Below are 22,179 nucleotides of genomic sequence, written 5' to 3' on the forward strand. Positions count from 1 at the left end.
CCGTGTTTCTACATTAAAAAGTTATTTAGTTATCAATTTATTTCTTCGAAAAGCACCCTGTAGGGTTAGTTGTCAGAAATTTGGAGGGACAGGTTGGCATACAGATTTCTCACGAGATGCTGCCGATTGCAAGTTTTCAAAATTCGATCTAGAAATTTTGGAGCAATGGAGAATCGTCACTTGCCTACTTAACCCGTAGGTGGGGCAAGTTGGCAGTTTTTTTGCAGTTTTTCTCAATTTCACAATTTCGTGTAAATGAAAATTGTAAACAAATACGATAAATTCATAGAGAATTTAAATCTGAATTTGATTTATTCAATCAATTTGCAAAACGTGTGGTCAAAAAATTCAAATAAATTCAGAAAAAGTGACCCTGCCAAATAGCAACAACTCTCCCCTAGCACTTTTTTAAATTTGGTCAGAATTGAATTTTCTGTTAGCCTAGTGCAGATAAATACCATAATAATCTGGGCATCAAGTGGGGGGGTTTACCACTATTTTCTGGTACGGATTACTATAAACAGGGGGTTTAAACTGCCAAAAATAAGATTTTGCGATATTTTGACAATTTCATTGATTTTTTCCTCGTTTGTGGTACCCTCAAACCACCAAAAAGTAATACTCTTTTTAACAGTGTTATAAAACGGAATTGCTGCCCTTTTTTATAACAATATTTGTAAATTGTTTAACATCAGAGATTTGACTCACACGATTGTATTTCATTAACTTTGGCAGCGAAAAATGGCGACAACTATTGTACAGATGAAAAAAAGAAAGAATCAGGAATGGATAATGTAAGGTATACAAAGCCTGCGTATAACCGTAACAATTTGTCGAAACATTAGGCTATTGCGACGATTGCTGTTGCGTCAGATGTGGCGACGACTCTGTCTGCGTTGGTTTCGGCGACAGCAGGAGAGGCGACAACAACCGGCGCCTCAACAGCAGCAGCAGCAGCAAAGTTATTATAAGCCGTGGGATAATATTGGCCGTTATAGGTGAAAGGGTTTCCAAAGTGATAGCCGAAAGGAGCGCCATAGTTGTAGCCGAAAGGTGTGCCAAAGTTGGAGTAAGCAAAAGGAGAGCCAGCGTAGTGATTGTAATAAGCGAAAGGAGAAGCATAGTTGTAACCGAAAGGAGATGAGTTGACTTGCTGAGGAGCCAACTGAATCTGTCGCTTTTTGCGGGACATGATGGGAGTGGCAACAGCGACAGACTGCTCGACCGGAGCGGCCACATCAGCTTCGACGACCGGAGCGGAAACGGTTTCAATCACTGGAGTGGCAACAGTTTCTACCAGCGAAGAAGCAGCAGTTTCCATAGCCAGAGTGGGAGCCACAGCAACATCAGCGACGAGGGGAACAGCAACAGGAGCCCCTACGACGGGAGTAAAGAGACGGGCCCTGGCGGCGTCATGGGCGGCAAAGTGAGCCGCTTTGGCCTGGGCCACTTCCGGCGTGTCCTGCACTTGACCATAGCCTCCGACTTGGTTGCCGAAGGCGTCATTGGCAGGCAGAGATGCAGCTGGGTAGTTGACGAATCGTCCTGGATGTCCGTAAAAAGGTCCGGTCGGGAATCCGGCGTAACCCGGGTAGAGGCCGTTGAATCCGCCAAAGAATCCAGCAGGATTGAGACCGTACCCGAAGTTGTTCGGCCATTGGGAATGGACGGAAACAGCCAAAACCAAAAGACAGGCGACCTGTGCGTGCGTAATGAAATTCAATAAAATGTTATATAATCTGGTATTGTAATAACATCAATTTTGTTACTGGACATTTATATTATTCTCTAAAAGAAATTGGGCTCATTGCAAATTGAAATCGACTTACAATGGATTTCATCTTAGTTTCGTAAAATTGGGAGTCAAACGCTGTGCAGAGGAGAGACTGCTGCTGACTAACTCAAATCGATGGCTAACCTTATATACTGGTGTACTTTCAAAGGGGGGGGGGGAATAACAGTGATTAGAGAAAAAGAAAAAAAAAACGATCTAAAGGTTGCGGAACATGCCAAATGGTGAGCCAAAAAGGAAAAAATACAGCAGAATATAATAAACAATCTGAAACTTGAAACTGGTTTTGTCCAGCAACAAAAGTGTTTTAGGGCCTACATTGAAAACGTATGTTTAATATGTTGTTCCGCAATCCCGTGTGCAACCGCGACACGGATGTCAAACGAGTCCCTGCTGTGCGTTTATCAGCATGAATTCTATAGAACGACCTTGCCCATGTAGTTCATGGTGCACAATGACGTGTCGGCACTATTTTAAATTTCCACTATTCTTATAATATAGTCTACATTTCATTGATCAGAAAATGAAACTGTCTAGGGCGTGGAATGTAAAAAGCACAGCACGTGCGCTCAAAAATGGACCATAGTTCCGGGTATTGGTTGATGCCGATGGCCATATCATATGCAAAACAAAATAATAAAACAAACGAAAATAAAAACAAGGGCTCATTTCTTGGGCTGAAAGTCGTTTAACAAAAGTGAACAATCCTCGTCTTTGCGTGTTATTTCAGATCGGTAGTTTTGACAGAATAAAAGCAGATAGTGTTTTTTCTTTGTGGTATAATCGCGTTATCGCCATCAGTTACAATTTTTTTTAAGTACCAAGTGTGCCGCACTAAATGTTTTAACATAGTTGAAAGTGACTCGCCATTTTTCACCCAGGATTTTAAATCAATAAATAATTTTTTACTTGTCTGACCTTAATGAAATGCTCATCTCATGTTCGATTCCATTTAAAGTAATCTTTAAAATAACTTGGATTATTGGAATTTTTTACCGCGTATAGCCTATACCATGCATGCGACAATATGGAACAATAAAATAGTGCTGTTGATATAATAACAAGGAAGTATTAGCTTTCCATGCTGGTGAAAAAGAGAAGGGAATTATCTGTATTGTTTTTCCACTCATAACTTCAGGCTAAATATACCTTTTGCCTTCTTATTGACAGATAACCCCAACAGCTAAATGATTTCATGAAAAAACGAAGAAAATTTCCAATATCCATGAAAAAGACATCACAATGTCTCATTGTCTCATGATAGATTTAGCGGCTCTTGAATATAATTTCAAATAAACTGAAAATGGATTCGAAGCCGTTGTAAGTTGTTTTGATAGAGCGAGGTGGGTGAGAGAAATTTTTTTTTTAGAATTTCTATAACGGGAAGGTTAACTGGTTTTGAAGTTTCTTTCGAAGAAAAAAAAGCGGAGCATTGAAATTCGATCAGCGATTCCTTATTTGGAATACTAAAAAAAAATTGTGGGTTAATTGATGGAATCTTATTCGAAGGTCTTTATGCGAATAATAACACAAGGGTTGATATGCTCTCGTTTTAAACAATATATTTTTTTTATTTAATTGAATAAACTTGCTGATTTCGATTAAAGGATTTTTTTTATTTGATTACATTTGAGCGTCCTTGCCCGTATCAATTTAATTTGGGCCGCCAGGAAGTGTTCGAATCTAAGAATAATAAGGAATACCTAAAAGTCTGTCTCGCCTTTGAAATCCTGCATAATATCCTAATAATGCTGACGCTATTGACATTGACGTTGCAGCATATATTTTAAATAATATTATTTATGCATCGATACACACGCTCGAGTGTGATGTGGAAAGGATATTGATGCTTTTTTTATGTCACCCGGAATGAAAGCGCTGGGATGTATGGGGAAAATAGGGGGAGGGGGCTAGTTGGCAGGTGGGGTAAGTTGGCATTTTGCTAATTAGAACCTTTACAGACCAAAACAAGCCAAGCCTTTTGCACCAGATATGAAAGACAACACCCAGATTGCTCATACAAAATTTCAAAAGTATACGATCTCCCCAACAGGAGTTAAAGCAAAAAGAAAGAAAAAACGGCAAAAAGTTTTTTTTTGGCCTCTCAGCACTTTTCATTTTTCTCATAATATAAAACATTAAGAGTGTCAGAAAACCCAAGCAACTAAGAATTAATGTTTGTCTTATTTTTAAAAGAAACCCGACATTTCTACATTAAAAAGTTATTTAGTTATCAATTTATTTGTTCAAAAAGCACCCTGTGGGGTTAGTTGTCAGAAATTTTTAGGGACATGTTGGTATATATATTTCTCACGAGATGCTGAGTTGCAAGTTTTCAAAATTCGACCTTGAAACTTTTGAGCAATGGAGAATCGTCAGCTGCCAACTTACCCCGTAGGTGGGGCAAGTTGGCAGACTTTTTTTTGCAATTTTTCTCAATTTTACAATTTCGTGTAAATGAACATTGTAAACAAATACGATCAATTCATAGAGAATTGAAATCTGAATTTGATTTATTCATTCAATTTGCAAAACGTGTGGTCAAAAAATTCAAATAAATTCAGAAAAAGAGACCCTGCCAACTAGCAACAACTCTCCCCTATAGGGGAGAGGGGGGCTAGTTGGCAGGTGGGGTAAGTTGGCATTTTTCTAGTTAGACCCCTTGCAGACCAAAACAAATCAAGTCTTTTACACCAAATATGAAAAACAACACCCAGATTACTCATGCAAAATTTCAAAAGTATACGACTTCCCCAACAGGAGTTATAGCAAAGAGAAAAAAAAAAACGGCAAAAAGTTTTTTTTGGGCCTCTCAGCACTTTTCATTTTTCTCATATTATAAAACTTTAAGAGTGTCAGAAAACCCAAGCAAAAAAGAATTAATGTTTGTCTTATTTTTAAAAGAAACCCGACATTTCTACATTAAAAAGTTATTTAGTTATCAATTTATTTGTTCGAAAAGCACCCTGTGGGGTTAGTTGTCAGAAATTTTGAGGGTCATGTTGGCATATATATTTCTCACGAGATGTTGAGTTGCAAGTTTTCAAAATTCGACCTAGAAATTTTGGAGCAATGGAGAATCGTCACTTGCCAACTTACCCCGTAGGTGGGGCAAGTTGGCAGACTTTTTTTTTTGAGTTTTTCTCAATTTAACAATTTCGTGTAAATGAACATTGTAAACAAATACGATCAATTCATAGAGAATTGAAATCTGAATTTGATTTATTCATTCAATTTGCAAAACGTGTTTTCAAAAAATTCAAATAAATTCACAAAAAGTGACCCTGCCAACTAGCGCCCCTCTCCCCTACAGGACTTTTTGAAATTTGGTCAAAATTTAATTTTCTGTTAGCCCACTGCAGATAAATACCATAATAATCTGGGTATCAAGTGGGGGGGTTTCCCGCCATTTTTGGTACGGGTTACCATAAATAGGGGGTTTAAACTTGCACAAATGAGATTTTACGATATTTTGACAATTTCATTGATTTTTTCCTCGTTTGTGGTACCCTCAAACCACCAAAAAGTAATACTCTTTTTAACAGTGTTATAAAACGGAATTGCTGCCCTTTTTTATAACAATATTTGAAAATTGTTCAACATCAGAGATTTGACTCACACGATTGTATTTCATTAACTTTGGCAGCGAAAAATGGCGACAACTATTGTACAGATGAAAAAAAGAAAGAATCAGGAATGGATAATGTAAGGTATACAAAGCCTGCGTATAACCGTAACAATTTGTCGAAACATTAGGCTATTGCGACGATTGCTGTTGCGTCAGATGTGGCGACGACACTGTCTGCGTTGGTTTCGGCGACAGCAGCAGAGGCGACAACAACCGGCGCCTCAACAGCAGCAGCAGCAGCAAAGTTATTATAAGCCGTGGGATAATATTGGCCGTTATAGGTGAAAGGGTTTCCAAAGTGATAGCCGAAATAAGGAGAGCCATAGTTGTAGCCGAAAGGTGTGCCAAAGTTGGAGTAAGCAAAAGGAGAGCCAGCATAGTGATTGTAATAAGCGAAAGGAGAAGCATAGTTGTAAGCGAAAGGAGATGAGTTGACGTGCTGAGGAGCCAACTGAATCAGTCGCTTATTGCGGGACATGATGGGAGTGGCAACAGCGACAGACTCGACCGGAGCGGCAACATCAGTTTCGACGACCGGAGCGGAAACGGTTTCAACCACCGGAGTGGCAACAGTTTCTACCAGCGAAGAAGCAGCAGTTTCCATAGCCAGAGTGGGAGCCACAGCAGCATCAGCAGCGACAGGAACAGCAACAGGAGCCGCTACGACGGGAGTAAAGAGACGGGCCCTGGCGGCGGCGTGGGCGGCAAAGTGAGCCGCTTTGGCCTGGGCCACTTCCGGCGTGTCCTGTACTTGACCGTATCCTCCGACTTGGTTGCCGAAGGCGTCATAGGCAGGCAGAGATGCAGCTGGGTAGTTGACGAATCGTCCTGGATGTCCGTAAAAAGGTCCATTTGCTGGGAATCCGGCGTAACCCGGGTAGAGGCCGTTGAATCCGCCAAAATACCCAGCAGGATTGAGACCGTACCCGAAGTTGTTCGGCCATTGGGAATGGACGGAAACAGCCAAAACCAAAAGACAAGCGACCTGTGATGGACGATTTATTAATATAATTACTATAGGCTATATACATTCTATTAGACGACTCCAAAAACATGTTTGCAAAGTATACAATATAATTAAGTTTATTGAAAAGGACTTACTATGGATTTCATCTTATTTTCGCAGAAATGAATGTAGGAGCTGAGACGAGAAGTTGGTGACTGACTCGATTCGCAGGTGTCCCTTTTATACTTGTATTTCCAAAAGGTCAAAATAGACACCCTGCCGCTTTGCTGCTGGTGGAAACCGGTTGTAAGAAATTGCGGAAAAATTGGACCAGTGAAACGGCAGAAAAGAGTTGGAAAATACATAGTAGATGTTTTTTTTTTTTCCAAACACCAACTGGCTGGACACAAAAAATTGTCTGCCCTCGTTCTGGCTTGAGCATTATTGACTGCTTATAAATAAGCGGCCTTGTTATACATTCCAAGGTGCAACAATGACGCTGTTAATAATATGTATATATATATATATGTATACCAAATATATATTCTAGAGTCCGTGTACAATCACTTTCAGCCTTTCATGTATATTGAAGATTGATTTTTGTTGACCCTCAGCAAGAATTTGAAATCTTCCGGGTTTTATAATCTTTATTCCCATTATCATAAGACAAAAAAAAATGACTTTTTAGCCATCAGCTTTAAATATAGTCCACCTTATATAGGCTACAGCATATCTACCACCACGCCCAAAACTTCATCAGTCCAGTCTAATATTATGACCTTTATTATTTTGTCACAATCGTTATACGTCGAATTTTAATTTAAAAAAAAAACAACATCCGCAATCAGAATCAGCTGTTTTATTTCGCATAATAACCTACTACTGGCTGTACTACTGCATAAAAATTACAGCCACGGTCAACATATGTCATTTCCTGCCCATCCCTTACGGAAAAATCTCATCAAACTATATGAGAAATCATATGTTTATTAATGACATCAATGATTTTTTAATAATTTTTGATGATCTCATATATTTCTCATTAAATTGATGAGAATTTTCACCCTCATATTTATCATTAAAAGTGTTTAAAATATTTTTGTCTCATTTTATATGAGATATAACCCAATCCGTAGTAAGAAATCAGAAAGAAATCATATAAATTTCATGATTTTACCACAGACTTTTCGCATGAGAAATATGCAAGAAACTGGTGATAATTAACCATAAATATCATGATATTTTCTTAAAATGAATCAGTAATATATCATGTATTCTCAGTTTTTAATCATTAATTTCTATTGGTATTTTGTAATGAGATACTTGTATAAAATCATGTGGAAATCAATAAAATGTCATGATTTTCCCGCAGTTTTTTTCGCATGAAAAATCTGCAAAAAATCAGTGATTATTAAGCGGGAATATCATGATATATTCTTATAATCAATAAGTAATTTGTCATAAATTCTGAGTTATTAATCATTAATTTCTATTGATGTTTTGTCAAGAGATTCTTGTATAAATTCATGTGAAAATCAATAAAATCTCATGATTTTTCCGCAGTTTTTTCGCATGAAAAATCTGCAAAAAAACAGTGATTATTAAGCGGGAATATCATGATATATTCTTATAACAAATAAATATTTTATCATATATTCTGAGTTATCAATCATTAATTTCTATTGATGTTTTGTATTGAGATACTTGTATAAAATCATGTGAAAATCAATTTTACCTATGACATTATACGATTTTTTTGGTTTTCTTTTATACAGTTTTTTGGCTTAAAAATCATGAAATTTATTATTAAATGTCTATCAGAAATCAGGTAGATTTAGGTGTGAGATCATGATATTTAATTATAATTATTTTGTATATTATCATTTATTAAGAGCTTTTTATCAATAATTTCTCTAATGCTTTATAGTGAGATTTTTCATTAAAATCATGTGAAAATCAGTTCCCACTAAGGAATCAAAAGATTTTTTGGTATTATTTTCACCCAATTTTGGGCTTTAAAATCTTCAAATTCATAACAAAAAGTCAGTAATAATCAGCTACAATTCAACAGATCAGATGTGAAATTATAACTATTTAATCGTCAATATTTTCTTATGTTTTGTAATGATGTGTGAAAAATCAAGGGAAAATTTCTACATATATGACATCAAAATATTTTCTTGTATTCTTTTAATACAATCCTAAAAATATCCGTTAAAATCAGCAAATAAGTATATAGGCCTACCTGGAATGAAATATTCTGACTTTAAATTCTTTTTGGACTTTTACATTTTTTATTTTTTACCTTTCGTAAATATATGGTAGCTATCTAATTCTCACAAAAATTACACGATGTTTTTATAATCACAAGATAGGCTGGGATAACTATTTTTTTTAACGCGCTAAGTAAATTTGAGTGAAAGTTCTATTTTACTCTGGTGTGTTTTTTTTTGTGTGAATTATTCTAAGTCCCGAAATCTGGCTTTTATCTAACTAAACTAACCAATTGATTATATGGTATGTCAAAACGCATCATAGAAATTTTTACTAAGTTTTTTCACGCGCTAAGTAAATTTGAGTGCAATTTCTATTTGACTCTGGTATGTGTTTTTTGTGTAAATTATTCTAAGTCCCATAACCCTGTTGTTATATCACTAAACTAACCAATTTATTAATTTCCACGTTAAAAAGCTTCAATTACAACATCAATTGGTGGTGTAGTGGTTAGCAGATTGGCAAGCCACCCTGGAAGTCGAGGTTCGATTCCTGGTCAGGGCAATTCTTTTTTCAATTTATATAATTAAAATCTCATTTAAAAGCGCTCAAATTCTCATTCAAATTTTAGTGAGAAAATCATTAACATTTTTGTGGAAAAAGAGAAATTAAGCGAGATTACAGTAAACCCTCAGTCAGAAATCATTATATTTACGCGACTAATCATTTATATTTAGATGAGAAATAACATAATTCTCACTTTGTTCACATGAAATTAATGATTAACGGCTGATTTTAAACTTGAAAATGTCCCAAATTCTCATCAAAAGTCATCAAATAAATGATATTTTGCTGTTAATCTCACCAAAATATCACGACAAAATGAATGAGAATTAAGGTTATTCTCATGTATTTCTTTATGAGTTTTAATGAGATTTTTCCGTAAGGGATTCCCACGCTACAATATAATAGATCATTGCGATGATGTCGTGTGATGATCTACATGAGGTGCCAAAACAAGTGATTTACCACAGCGGTATATTATTTATACAACCAAGGGTGAAACAGGTGCATGTGGCCGCATGTGGCATACTGAACGACAGTTGCATATAGTGCATACACACGTCACGGTGGATGGGCCGAAAAATAACTTCCGCCCTGATGTGCAATTCATAAAGTTGGGAATTTGTGTAAAGCCAGCAGCAACGGGGGAGGAGTTTTGGCTTGTCACAGTTACACTTATTAGCTAGTATATATCGGCCGTATTATTATGTATGGAAATTTCCCGGTAAATATTTTCGTATATGCCGAAACATATCCCTGGTCAGCACAGCCGCTACTATGTATCGCATCACTGCCGCAGAGCATTTCTCCTGGCAACAGTTTCAGAACTGGACGTGCTTTGCTGATCCCTAATAAAGAAATCTCTTCCCACTGAAGATGTGGAAAGTTATCATCGGCATCACAACTTTACTGGTAAATACAAAACTATCAATAATTCCTGTTAGGTAACATATGCACTTGCGCAATGGTGTTGGTGAATTAATACTCGTTATAAAATACAACTTGTTGCCGGGCGCTATTGTAACTTGTTCTGGTGACGCAAGGGAGATCAACAGCATTCACATATAGTGTCGGTGCCTACACAGTGGCGGTATCCTACTTTCTTGTAACTGCTACTCGGTGACAGCCTACTAACCAATTGATTGAAACTACTTCTCAATTCTTCTACCTTTTCTTACTCACCTTACTAATTTATTAGAAACCCCTATCCGGTGTTCAGCTTACTAAGAATAAACTAAACCACTTTAAATTCTTTCCTGCTTTTACTACCCACCCCTTACTTAAAAAGTTTTGACCACTCACCAAGCTACTAACCAATTGTATATCCTACTAACCGACCATTGCGATTTTATTTAACTTGGAAAGAAGCCTTGATTTATTCGGGAATTGAACCCGGACCTTCTGTGTGGCAGTCTAGTGCCTTACAGGCACGCCACAGTGATATATACAAAAATTACTATCCTAACGAATACTACTTATTCCTTGCAAGTTGTAACCTACTAAACCGCAAAGACGATGTGAAAACATACTTACAGTTTTGTATGTGACTAACGTTCAACTGATTACTTTTTTCCGTCAAACTGCTAAGCCTTCCTACTGAACTTTTTGAACTAGTGATCAAAGGTACTGAATTGTTCACACTACTTATAACAAAAGTACTAAATTTTTGTAAACTACTAGCTATAACCTAGATTGCTTTTATTATTGATTACTTTTTAAAATCAAACTACTAACCCTACCTGAACATACTGAATTTTTCAGACTACTAACTAAATCTTTATAAAATGCTGGACCGACCTACTGAACAGAACTATGCCTACTAACAGTTTCACTAGGAATAACGTAAAAAGTAGGCAAATGAATGGTTAGTAGGGAATTTGTACTTAAGCAAGTACAGTAAAATACTGAATTGCGTTTCAGTAGCATATTCGACCCTTTTGAAGGGTACTGAAACTGTTAGGGGTGTGTAGGTACTGGAAATCGTTAAAATAAGCAGTTTAACGCGGCTGTGTAAATTATTTTGGGCGCGCATCTTTTACATTGCACATTAGTTCTTGGCGGAGAGTTGGTTATCGATCGGCATCGAAGGAAATCCGACGATGAATTGGCCAATCAGCAGCACTGCTGGATCTCGACAGCTGCATCGACTCTCCCACCGCCCTTTGGTCGTCTCAGATGACGAGCTAATCTATCGCCAGCATCAGCCTCGATGGCATTTTCATTTCCATTCGGAGCGACAGCAGATCCCATCACCTTCCATCAACCTGTCCAAAATCGTCAAGCGATCTGTGGATAGTCTAGAAACCGATACACTCGAAGGTATAATTATACACATCATATACTATATAAGCTCTTTTGTATTCTAAAAATGAAATAATATTATCAAAAATAATTATTCGAAATTGATATAAGAACGTCAATCGAGAGGAGAACCACCGACAGACGACAGCCAGGACAAAATCGCTGGTGACTCTCAATTTTTGTTATTCTATACATTTACTTAATTTCTTGAATGTCTGCTGCGATTTATATACAGCCGTGGAAAATGAAATCAATCAGCTTGCAGAGACCGTGAATTCCCTCGCCATCAATCAAACAGGTAACACCGCCGGCTCTGCTGCTGGTATTAAATACCCGAAATTCTGGGGAGTAGCGAAATCGGTTGACGGGAATGAAGATTACGTCTCGTTCCAAGAGTCGCCGCTCCTGATGTTGCCGGAGACCACCAGCAATAACGAAACGCTGGCCCAGTTTTTCGGCATCACCAACATCTACGTGGGCGGACAGAGGCTCATCAACAAGAAACAGTCGGAATTGTTACCGGACAGCGTGGCAGCAATAGATTGTCCCGTGTGTCCCACCGTCTCCGCCGTCGAATGTCCTACACTCCCCGAGCATATCATTTTGACAGTTACAGGTTAATTAATTAAAAAATGAATTAAATCAAATTCATTTTTTTTGTCTTCCAAAATAATTCTTTTAAATAATTTCACATGTTCTTATAGCTTGCGAGAGTTTCGGTTCTTCCTTGGGTACCTGCTCGGTGGCTTCCATCGCGTCCAGTGGCACCATTTTCATTTTGTTTCCGAGCAGCAGCGCCGGAAGTGGCGGTCGCAAGAGCTTCGGCCGTTACCTGAAAAAGAAGAATAAGAACATCGCCGCCAGCGTTGCCACTGCGGTCGTCGGAGTAGTTGCCGCAGCTCCCAACACTAAAGTCAAAATGACATGTCCCTACATTCCCACAGATGTTACGGTTACAACGGTATATGAGAGTTTAAATTATACCGGGGGTTGGCAACTCACAACTTGGGTGTACGAAGATTCGGGATTCTAGAGAGATTCTAGAGATTCCAAAAGATTCTATGAGAGGAGAGATAGGGAGATTCTGGCCAGGGCGGACCAGGGTGTACGAAGATTCTGGGGAGTTGCCAACCCCCGAATTATACACGCTCTCAATTAACTTACAGCAACAGGCAGAACAGCAATTAAGGAAACATAATATTTTCTGTTTTGTTGAATGTTTCCATAGCAAAATGGGCCAGTGTTGCCGTACAAGCCAAGGGAAGAGGCAGGATTCATCCAACTTATCGTAACCGGTACCTTAGCATCGGAGAAATACACAATGGCATGTGTTTGGGCTTCCAGTCCTTAATAAGGACATTTGTCGCTTCTTTTTTTGTTTATTTAAATTATTCAACTCAATTTGATGCGTCATTGTACAAACTATTTTCACGAATACAAAATTTATAACATTTCTTCTTCTTTCTGTTTCCTAATAAATATGGAAATCTTTTTTTTTTATATCAAACATGAGAAGAGTCCCCATGTAACAAAATATAAGAAATCACATCGTTATAAAAGCGGTTGAAAGGCCTAAAAAACTTGTTATATGTTATTGAGTTTGAAAAACAGCTGGTTCAAAAAAGTTCGACAAATTTATTAGCTTACATCGTGTGTTCATATTTACGGCGTGGAGTAGGGCCTAGCCTATACGCGCCCAAAATTTGCATGTGCTACATACTTGTTTGCTGTACATGACAGACAACGTTGGCCTGCAATCTGCCATGCTGGCCCCTGAGTTAATATTTATATACGGTAGCTAGTCTGAGTGATGCGATTTCAAAATGTTATTCCTTTTCCAACTCTACATGTAGTGGTATAGGGCAGCAGCAGCACGTGTCAATTTGATCAATATTCTCGACTGATGCTGTGCTGCATCTTATTAGAAGAGCGGACCAAGTGCGCAGCACATATAGCGATGTGCTCGTATATAATAATCGATGTGACGCACAAACCAAGCGGGGATCGCCCATAGACGATCTGCGTCCTCGTTTTTCTGTCATTCGACGACAGGTTGCCTCACCGCACGCAGCACCTTTTATACTAAAAGGACTAAATATAATTTTGATTATGTTTAGCGTCGAAGAAAGTCTGTGGCCGCTGATCGTGTGGATGAAGATCTTTGGATTCCAAATGGGTCCAACCAAGAAACCGGCCAGCAATCGCCAGCATCAGCAGTCGATTTGTTTGCTGCTGATCGGCTCGGTCATGGTCGTGTCGACCGTTGCTCTCCACTGCACCTCGTTCGTCCGCGGGGTCATGCGGCTCAAGGCCAACGGTCTGGGCCCGGACGGCGCCAATTTGACGACGGCCAACCTCATCAACGTCGGCATCGAGCACCTCAACTACACCTGCGTCCTCATCGGCGTCCACGCCGGATTCTTCATCGTGTCGCTGACCTCCAACTGGTCCGCCGTGTGGGACGCGCTGATCCTCATCCAGGAGAACCTCAACTTCAAGTCGTCGTTCTACCACAAGTGCAGGAAGGTTGTCCTAGTCGGATTTTCTCTCCTCTTCACCGTAAGATTTCCTTCAATTATCCTAATTATTGTTTAGACTTTGGTGCTGTTGATTCATTTGTAATTTTGCAGGATTGCATCATCCACATCTTTGTCTCGATCCAATCTTCCTACTGGGACATGGGCGTGATGAGGCCACTGGCCATCGTGCTGGCCAACATCTCGCGGACGACGGCCATGAGCGTCTACTTCCTCTTTTGTGTGTTGACCAGGATCGTCACTCTGGTGTTCCAGGGACTCAACGAGCAAATCGCTTACCTGGACGAGGCCAAGAAATTCGCCCCGTTCTACTCGACCAGGATCCTCAACATCCGGCTGGAGAAGTGGCGCAGGAATCACGCCCTGGCCTGCAGGCTGGTCGAGCTGATCAACAGCTCCTTGGGTCTGGTCATGCTCATGACCATCGTCAACGTTTTTGTGACTTTCATCACCACCTCGTTCGAGATCGTCCGATCAATGAGGGACTTTGAGCCCGTCCCTTTTCTCTTCGTCTACATTTTCATCAAGAAATTCATTTTGCTCATCGTCCTCATCTACGAGCCCTACCGTCTGCAAGCCGAGGTATAGGCCTATAAAGAAGATTTATATTATTTCATTCCCATCGCTCACAGAATGATTTAATTTTTTTATAAAAATCAATTGACATCAGGCTGGACGAACGGCGGCTTCGATTCGAAGTCTGCAGCCATTGACTTCTGATCTCTTCACCCAAATTAAAGTATATAATTTAAAACTGTTACTATTTGAAATATTAATATAAGGAATAATTCAATATCAATTAATACTTTCATAAAGCTGAATACAGTGGTGATGGAGGTGACACACGCTGGACCCAAGATTACGGCGATGGAATTCTTCGACATCAACCTCAGACTTTTGCCAACAGTATGTATTATATTATACAAGAAATTTCATTCCAATTCCAAATAATTTCATTTGACCCATTTCTCTGCCATGTCGATCATTGCTGACTAATATGACGATATTTTTTTATGAAATTGATATATAGTTGTTGGGTAGCGCACTGACATACGTGGCCATTCTCTGCCAAGCGTCGTCGACTTAAACCGCGCCGGGATCAAAGGGATATGGGAATCCTATCAACGTGTAAATCTCTGGATGTAATAGCTTATACGTGATGCTTATGTACTCGGCCGTATATAAGTGCTTTGCGTGCTGTCTACATACACAGCATCACGCGGCCAGGCAGCCAACCGTCTATATAGTACTATATACACTACTACTTTCTATGTTTGCAAAGTATAAATTGAACATAAAGAAAAGACGCTGCGAACCAAATTATTACAGAAACCCCAAAAAAACCCGCTCATATAGTGTATTGTTATTGCATTACTCCAGGCCGGTTTTTTCCCAATTATTATTGCGCTTTGTTCTGGACGAGTTGATGCTGTATTCTTTGCAACATTATTGTGTGCTGCAAGCCTAAAAATGTTTATGTTGTTGCGTATATATTATTATTATACAAACTCAGACGTTTTCTCTCATCCCACTTGCATATTAGAATTCGTTTTGTCTCTGTATACTTTTTTCTCCAATGAATACGAATCGTTAGAGCCGACCGTGTGCTGGACCTACTACATATTTGCATCAATCACACTATATTCTAAGAAAATAAATGTTTTTGAAAATCAGACTGCTTTTCATATTTTTGGTTTGAATTTATTCTTTTATCAGCAAATGATCGCCAGAACAAGATGAACGGAAACGGTCTATAGCCCAAACGAAAACCATCAAAATTCACAAGGAAAACATGCGCTATATTACTACTACGTACGTCACACGTATAAAATCAACGTGTATTTACGTGCTGCTAGTATAGTTAGAGTTTTAAATTGCAAATTTTGATCCCTGCGCTCGCTATATGCGATGTTTCCCGGTAATAGGCCTACTATTTGCATCTTTTATAGGCGCGCTATGTTTGATTTTGGTGATGTTGGCAATCTTCGCTTTCCTATAATATTAGTAGGCCTGTATAAAACTTTACAACAACTTTCCGAGTCGCCGCCCTTGAAATTGTATGTGGAATATTTGGAAATTGTTTGTCATTTTGTAGAAAGAAAATTGTCGAGAAAAGTGATAAACGTCTGTAATTTATTGGTTATAGATAATATAAATCATTTTAGTTCATTGCCAAGTGAAGGTGTTGCTGTGATGATGGCTTTTCTTTCTAGTCGAGCAGATCGCATATTAGGCTACTTCATGCTTTCATTACTAGCACGTAAGTTGGAAAGTTTTCCCCGTGGTGGACTAATATGCGCGCGCGTCTATAAAATCACGGGACCAGAAAAAAGGGCACGAGGCCCATTCACCCATTTCTTATACGCACGTAGAGAGTTGCCAGCATAATAACATGCCCACTATATATATCTACGACGTGTTATAACCACCAGCAGAGAGCATCAACCGAGCGCAACAAAAGGCCAGCAATGTGTTCATCTAAAATGTTAAAACAATCACCATTCTTTTCTTCTTTGAAATTGGATGGCTGCTGCGAGCTGCTGGAACTAGGAAAGATTCAAATTGAAGAAGTGAGAGTGCCAAGTAGGCTAGCTACTATAAAATTCTTAGATACACGAAACTGTGAAATCCCATTATTATATTAAATTTCTCGACGTGGGACTACTGCATCCAATTTTCCCAGCCGCGGCAAGTTATTTTCGGTGAGGTGTACATAGATGTTTAGACAATGGCGCAAGCTCCGGCCGAACTTTCATTTTTTTGTCATCAACCGCCCATTTTATGTTTCGCTGGTTATTTGGTCGAGGGGATTAAAAAGCAAATGACAATCTGTAAGCTCGAGTCAGTGTTGGCGTCGAAACAATTGCCGCAACAACTGCTGACTAGAGAAGAAGGTATACATAGTACTACCAGTAACCCATATTATTTTATTGCCATTTTAATTCCATTTTGACTGTTAACAATTGTTTCAACGACTCCAAATAGATTAAGTTTAGAATTTCGGAGTCCTTGTAGTAAATTGTATCATGGCTGGTTCCTGCGTCTGCGAAGTAACAATGCGAGTTTTGGTAAGTTGATCTAAAAAATTCATTTACCCGCGAAAATTTAAAATTTTCTCAAATTCTAATTCCGTTTATTATATTCGCGATATTGATGATTAGGTCTGTGTAGTATTGCTCTTCACTGCAGCCGTTTTTTCAACCCCACAATACGAGCGGGATGGTTACTATGGCGACGATAAAGATTCCTTCTACAGAGAGCAGCAGTGGTCCCGGCCATCGCTGAATCCATACAAGGCCCCAGCAGGTTCTTACCAAAATGACCAGGATCCTCAGAAAATATGGGAAATGTTATTGGAGCAATTCCCAGCGCTGATTGGACTGCCCGGTCCTCCTGGACCCGAAGGAGAATCATTTTACGGCAGCAGCCAATACGAACTTATTCCTGGTCCACCTGGAAATCCTGGCGAGAGAGGGCCGGACGGGCCAAAAGGTGACGATGGAATTGCAGGTGCTCCTGGTGCTCCTGGAGGACCCGGTCCAAAAGGAAAATTGGGCAACCCAGGCGCTCCTGGAACCAAAGGAGAGAGGGGTGATCCAGGTAATACGGGAGCTGCTGGCGATCCTGGAGCCCCAGGAATGAAGGGCGAGAGCGGAGATCCTGGATTTAATGGCGAACCTGGCCTAGCTGGAGCACCTGGAAATCCAGGAAAAGACGGATTCCCAGGGGAATCAGGAGTCCAGGGACCGAAAGGTGACATTGGAGCGCCAGGATTGACTCTTCCATCCAAGGTCGCAGGACCCCCCGGTTTATCTGGAATGCCCGGGAAAGATGGAGCTCCAGGCAATACTGGCCCAGTTGGATCAATCGGTCCACAAGGACCAATTGGATTGGAAGGTAATCCAGGCAAACCTGGTTTGAATGGTGTTCCCGGTGGGCCTGGACCAAAGGGCGACAACGGATTCAATGGCAATCCTGGAGCACCTGGTAAAGACGGTTTGCCCGGTGGACCTAGCGACGTTGTTGGACCCATTGGGCCAGAAGGAGAACGTGGAACGCCAGGAGACCCCGGGTCACCTGGCAAAGAGGGCCTCACTGGCGCACCTGGTGAGCCTGGAAAAGACGGATCGCCCGGCGCTCCTGGTCAAACAGGTATACAATTTTGTTTCTTAATTAACTGCTCGTTTTAATGACTTGATTGCATCAAACAAATGAATATTGGACTTATTATAGGCGCTCCAGGTGAGGAAGGCAAATCAGGCAAGGATGGTGAACCTGGTCCGACGGGAACACCCGGCAATCCTGGTGGAATAGGTCCGAAAGGTCCAAAAGGTAAACCTGGCCCTAATGGCTCTCCTGGTCTTCCTGGAGATATTGGACCCATTGGTCCTGTCGGTCCAGAAGGCAAACCAGGTAATGAGGGAGCTCCTGGTTATCCTGGAAAACCTGGACCAGCTGGCGGAGTTGGTCCTCAAGGAAAAAAAGGTGATAATGGCTACCCTGGAAAAACCGGAGCAGTTGGGCCTGTCGGGCCTCGCGGAAAACCAGGCACAGCCAGCAGCTATGGTTCAGGAAGACCCTATGGTAGACCCAGCTCTAGACCCAGCTCTTCGTTCTCTGACTTCTTTGGATCTTTCTGGTCCGACGAACCTCAAAGTAATAAGCCGGCCAGCTCGTCATTCTACCCAAGTGGGCCTGCTTCAGAATATTCAGGACAGTCTTACCAAAACAATAATCTACCACCTGCATATCCAGGCTACGTACGAGTAGTGTGGTGATTATTCTCATCAATCACACCAGCCCCCATTCCAAGCATAATCAGCATGAAACATTTTTTGTTTCCTATTTATCTTTCTAATAATTAATTACAAAATTATAGTAAAAAGAAAATTTACCTTACATTGAAACAAGCCAATGTAATATACGGAATCTGTGGATATTTACTATTTCGTGACTGTAAACTAAGAAAAATAAACTCCAAAAGGGAAATGATTAATAAACAATACACATATGTTAAATTGAAAGTTTAAATTTATCTGAATCTCAGAAGTCTAATTCGTATTTTTCAAAAGAAAATTTCTCGTAATTGAAAACTAGCCATCTCCCGCCCAATATATACAACAGAGTGAGAAGAGGCTTCAAAAATGTGACAGACCACTACTACCTACTGAGTAACGACGCTTTGGTTTGTTGTTTTCAATCGAGGGAAATCTATTAGTTGGTACTTTTTTGTGCTCCGTTTTACAAAGGAAAATTACTCAGATTGGTCGGAATTCACAACGCGGATAAGTTTCGGATAATACTAAAATGGCGCTGCCACAGAATTATCGCCAAAACGCCATGGCCTCACCAGCTCCGATTCCAAGTACCGGTTCATCTCGTATGTTCTATCGATGTTCCTAAGTTTGATTCAGTTGCGTGCACCACGTTATTTTTAGTTTTCTTTTCTAGATTCATTTTTGTTGTTGTTTGTTTACTTTTTTATTTGCACCCGACTTTTATTTCGTTAGACTTAGATGTTGGCTTGTTATGTAGTTCCTTAGTTTTTTTTTCACGTTTTCTCTAATGCTTCAGATGCCATGAATCACAACCATGGAATGCCTGTATCATTTAACATTCTAAAAGGTACCCTTTTGTGTTGACCCGAAAAAAATTATTATTTATTTCCTTCGAGCTGCACCAATGTTCTTGTATAACTAACGTTTTCTATGTCTGATGCAGAACGGTTAAGGGCATCTGGCTCCCAGGGAATGTCGGTAAGTGGTCCATAGTCTAAGGGGGAAAAAATTATTTGTAGCTAATGCACCAATACTTTTAAAAATTCTAGAAAGATGCGAGCAACCAGAATCCTTTTGTCATGAATCCTCATGGACATCCCCAGTTCAACCCCCAAAAACTTGGGACCAAATTCGCAGTGGTACTCGATTCACCATTTTCATCATAACCGATATCTTTACTGAACCCTTCTTTGCTTGTTTAGAGTGGCAGCAACACCTTGAAACCGCCTAAAGCACCTGAGAAACCATTGATGCCCTACATGAGATATTCTCGTAAAGTTTGGGATGAAGTCAAGGCAGCCAATCAAGAGCTGAAGCTCTGGGAGATTGGTAAAATCATTGGCCAAATGTGGCGAGATCTGCCCGACGGCGACAAGCAAGAATTTGTCGAAGAGTACGAAACGGAAAAGGTCGAATACGAACGCACTCTAAAAGCCTACCACAATTCCCCAGCTTATCAGGTAATTCATTCTAGCAAAATTAAAACTAAAATGTTTGAAACTATCATCACAATTCGTTTAGGCATACATCACTGCCAAGAGCAAAGCTCAACAGGGAGCAGATGAGAAGGAATCTGCCAGCGAACGAGGCATGTCGGCCAAAGCAGCTTTCAACGACAGGTTTGACTTTTAATCTTTATGCTATTCCAAAATTGACATGACTAAAATTTTACTTATTTAAAAAAATATAGACGCATTGAAATCCAACCGGCAGAGGATGAAGAAGACATTGACGACGGCATGTCAGTCAAGCACGTGGCCCACGCCCGCTACGTCCGAAATCACCGATTAGTGCACGAAATCTTCTCGGACGTGGTGGTGCCGGACGTTCGTTCGGTCGTCACCACAGCTCGCATGCAGGTGCTCAAGAGACAGGTGCACTCGTTGACGATGCACCAGAAAAAGTTGGAGACGGAATTGCAGCAGATCGAAGAGAAATTCGATTCCAAGAAGCGCAAATTTGTCGAATCGAGTTCCGTCTTCCAGGACGATCTGGTGCGCACGTGTCGCAAGCCCATCGACGAAGAGACTTTCCAGTCCATGGTCGAACAGCAGACGGAAATCATCAAGAAGGAACGTGAGAGGGAAAGAGAACGTCAAGCCGAACTGATGCGCGAAGTATTTTCATCAATTATAAACTCAAAATGTTGTAGATTTTTAATTTGGAATTTTTTAATTTGATAGCGTGAAGCTGCTGCTGCTGTCGCTGCTTTGCAGGCTGAAAAGGAAGCAGCTATTGCCGCGGCCGCTGCGGCGGCAGCTGCTGCTGCCGCTCCACCTCCGTCTGCTCCGGTGGAACCGATGGAAACGGAAGACTCGGTCGTCGTGAAAGAAGAGCCCAAGAAGGAAGTGGTGGCTCCAGTGGCTGCTCCTTTGACAGCCAAGACGGAAGAACCCGTTGTCACTCCGGTAGTGAGCCAGGAGCCGTCGTCACTTGCTCCTGTCCCGATGGAAACGGAAGAAACGAAGCCCACCGTCCCTGAGACTTTCAAAGTCGAAGAAATTAGACGTGAAGAGCCATTAGCTGCCGTTAATGTTCCTCCGCCAACCCCTGCGATTGAAACTCCACCAGTTCAAACTGCTCCTTCAGTTGAAGTCGCTCCTACGACTACAGTTGAGCCAATTCCCATTGCTCCTCCTGTAATTGAATCTGCTCCAGTGGCCGAGGCTGCTCCTATTATCCAAGCAACTCCGGTTGTCGAAACGACCTCAGTCATCCAACCGACTGTCGCAGCTGCTCCAGTTGTCGAGGCCCTTCCAGTTGTTGCACCAATGCCAGCCGAATCCTATGTGACCCACAATCCTGTGACTGAAGCTCCTCCAGCGATTGTATCTGAATCTTTGCCTGTCGCTCCGGTGGTAGAAACCCCTCGCCAACCAACTCCTCCTGTACCATCGACTGAACAGGCACCTCATCATTCGTTCGAAGCCCAGCCACCACCGGCTCCAGAGACCCCCTCAGTTGAAAACGTCACTGCTGAGCAACCTCCTGCAGTTGCAGCCGAAATTCCAGCACCCGCCGAACCATCTCCATCCGTTGAAACCCCTTCGATCGCAGCTGAGCAACCAGTCAGTGCTCCTAGCGAACCTGCAGTCGAAGAACCGTCTGTCAAACCAGAATTGGTGGCAGAGAAGAAAGAAGACGAGGTGCCCACCATCTCAGAGCCTACTCCCCCGGAAGAACTACCCGTGCCACCAGCAACGACAACCGCACAACCAGAGGAAGAGAAGCCACATCCTGAAGTTGGTCAGACTCCAGATCCCCAAGCGCTTCCTCCCAGTACTACTGAAGCTTGATTTTTTCTAAATGAACGCCACAATTTAAAACTAAACTTCATTTTTACCCCCCGCGATCTTGAGATATTGTTAGCATCCTGCGCATGGAGTCCAAAATAAACAATACACTTTGGAACAAGATTG

The 22,179-nt window shown here is 40.7% G+C and overlaps 6 protein-coding genes across 11 annotated transcripts in view; 4 read left to right on the plus strand and 2 right to left on the minus strand.

Moving 5' to 3' along the window:
- Positions 1-698: 698 nt before the first annotated feature.
- Positions 699-2,158, minus strand: LOC124199458. The gene is made up of 2 exons (XM_046595275.1): positions 1,830-2,158; positions 699-1,699 (listed from the first exon to the last, which is right to left on the minus strand). Exons 1-2 carry the CDS (start codon positions 1,839-1,841, stop codon positions 842-844), a joined length of 870 nt encoding a protein of 289 aa, XP_046451231.1. The 5' UTR covers positions 1,842-2,158; the 3' UTR covers positions 699-841.
- Positions 2,159-5,401: 3,243 nt separating this feature from the next.
- Positions 5,402-22,179, minus strand: part of LOC124200302 — a 67,135-nt gene continuing 50,357 nt past the window's right edge. The window contains exons 1-2 of one of the 2 annotated variants that reach the window (XM_046596493.1): positions 6,522-6,628; positions 5,402-6,405 (exon numbers count right to left, since the gene is read on the minus strand). In XM_046596493.1, the coding sequence (XP_046452449.1) occupies positions 5,545-6,405; positions 6,522-6,533 (873 nt within the window). In that variant the 5' untranslated portion in view covers positions 6,534-6,628 and the 3' untranslated portion in view covers positions 5,402-5,544. Of the gene's footprint in view, positions 6,406-6,521; positions 6,629-22,179 lie in introns of those variants that run through there. The other variant, XM_046596494.1, reaches the window with a different exon arrangement.
- Positions 9,729-12,897, plus strand: LOC124200298. 2 transcript variants are annotated; one of them, XM_046596487.1, is made up of 7 exons: positions 9,730-10,056; positions 11,196-11,463; positions 11,557-11,610; positions 11,681-11,743; positions 11,840-12,061; positions 12,150-12,406; positions 12,674-12,875. In XM_046596487.1, the coding sequence occupies exons 1-7, from the start codon at positions 10,021-10,023 to the stop codon at positions 12,794-12,796; spliced, it is 1,023 nt and encodes a 340-aa protein (XP_046452443.1). In that variant the 5' UTR covers positions 9,730-10,020; the 3' UTR covers positions 12,797-12,875. The 2 variants fall into 2 exon arrangements, with proteins under 2 accessions (XP_046452442.1, XP_046452443.1); XM_046596486.1 differs by having other exon boundaries at positions 9,729-10,056; positions 11,681-12,061; positions 12,674-12,897.
- On the plus strand, positions 13,563-15,589 carry LOC124200299. Its single transcript, XM_046596489.1, has 5 exons — positions 13,563-14,004; positions 14,076-14,564; positions 14,653-14,721; positions 14,799-14,888; positions 15,013-15,589. The coding sequence occupies exons 1-5, from the start codon at positions 13,597-13,599 to the stop codon at positions 15,067-15,069; spliced, it is 1,113 nt and encodes a 370-aa protein (XP_046452445.1). The 5' UTR covers positions 13,563-13,596; the 3' UTR covers positions 15,070-15,589.
- On the plus strand, positions 16,791-19,006 carry LOC124200293 (collagen alpha-1(I) chain-like). The gene is made up of 4 exons (XM_046596471.1): positions 16,791-16,876; positions 16,968-17,050; positions 17,144-18,134; positions 18,216-19,006. The coding sequence occupies exons 2-4, from the start codon at positions 17,009-17,011 to the stop codon at positions 18,758-18,760; spliced, it is 1,578 nt and encodes a 525-aa protein (XP_046452427.1). The 5' UTR covers positions 16,791-16,876; positions 16,968-17,008; the 3' UTR covers positions 18,761-19,006.
- Positions 19,129-22,176, plus strand: LOC124200290 (calphotin-like). Of its 4 annotated transcripts, none has more exons than XM_046596464.1 (8): positions 19,129-19,362; positions 19,557-19,607; positions 19,704-19,738; positions 19,810-19,899; positions 19,963-20,220; positions 20,282-20,379; positions 20,451-20,877; positions 20,944-22,176. In XM_046596464.1, exons 1-8 carry the CDS (start codon positions 19,290-19,292, stop codon positions 22,054-22,056), a joined length of 2,145 nt encoding a protein of 714 aa, XP_046452420.1. In that variant the 5' UTR covers positions 19,129-19,289; the 3' UTR covers positions 22,057-22,176. The 4 variants fall into 4 exon arrangements, with proteins under 4 accessions (XP_046452420.1, XP_046452421.1, XP_046452422.1 ...); XM_046596465.1 differs by having other exon boundaries at positions 19,131-19,347; XM_046596466.1 differs by lacking the exon at positions 19,557-19,607 and having other exon boundaries at positions 19,131-19,362.

Source organism: Daphnia pulex, chromosome 8, assembly GCF_021134715.1.
Source record: "Daphnia pulex isolate KAP4 chromosome 8, ASM2113471v1".
NCBI lineage: Eukaryota > Metazoa > Arthropoda > Branchiopoda > Diplostraca > Daphniidae > Daphnia > Daphnia pulex.

Coding starts and splice junctions, on each gene's coding strand:
- LOC124200298 (XM_046596486.1), top strand. CDS start 10,021: ATGTGGAAAGTTATCATCGGCATCACAACTTTACTG. Junction 11,464..11,556: donor AGAAACCGATACACTCGAAG/GTATAATTATAC, acceptor AATTGATATAAG/AACGTCAATCGAGAGGAGAA. Junction 11,611..11,680: donor CAGCCAGGACAAAATCGCTG/GTGACTCTCAAT, acceptor ATTTATATACAG/CCGTGGAAAATGAAATCAAT.
- LOC124200299 (XM_046596489.1), top strand. CDS start 13,597: ATGAAGATCTTTGGATTCCAAATGGGTCCAACCAAGAAACCGGCCAGC. Junction 14,565..14,652: donor CCTACCGTCTGCAAGCCGAG/GTATAGGCCTAT, acceptor AATTGACATCAG/GCTGGACGAACGGCGGCTTC. Junction 14,889..15,012: donor ACCTCAGACTTTTGCCAACA/GTATGTATTATA, acceptor ATTGATATATAG/TTGTTGGGTAGCGCACTGAC.
- LOC124200293 (XM_046596471.1), top strand. CDS start 17,009: ATGGCTGGTTCCTGCGTCTGCGAAGTAACAATGCGAGTTTTG. Junction 17,051..17,143: donor AAGTAACAATGCGAGTTTTG/GTAAGTTGATCT, acceptor ATTGATGATTAG/GTCTGTGTAGTATTGCTCTT. Junction 18,135..18,215: donor CGGCGCTCCTGGTCAAACAG/GTATACAATTTT, acceptor GACTTATTATAG/GCGCTCCAGGTGAGGAAGGC.
- LOC124200290 (XM_046596464.1), top strand. CDS start 19,290: ATGGCGCTGCCACAGAATTATCGCCAAAACGCCATGGCCTCACCAGCT. Junction 19,608..19,703: donor ATCATTTAACATTCTAAAAG/GTACCCTTTTGT, acceptor TGTCTGATGCAG/AACGGTTAAGGGCATCTGGC. Junction 20,878..20,943: donor AAGCCGAACTGATGCGCGAA/GTATTTTCATCA, acceptor TTAATTTGATAG/CGTGAAGCTGCTGCTGCTGT.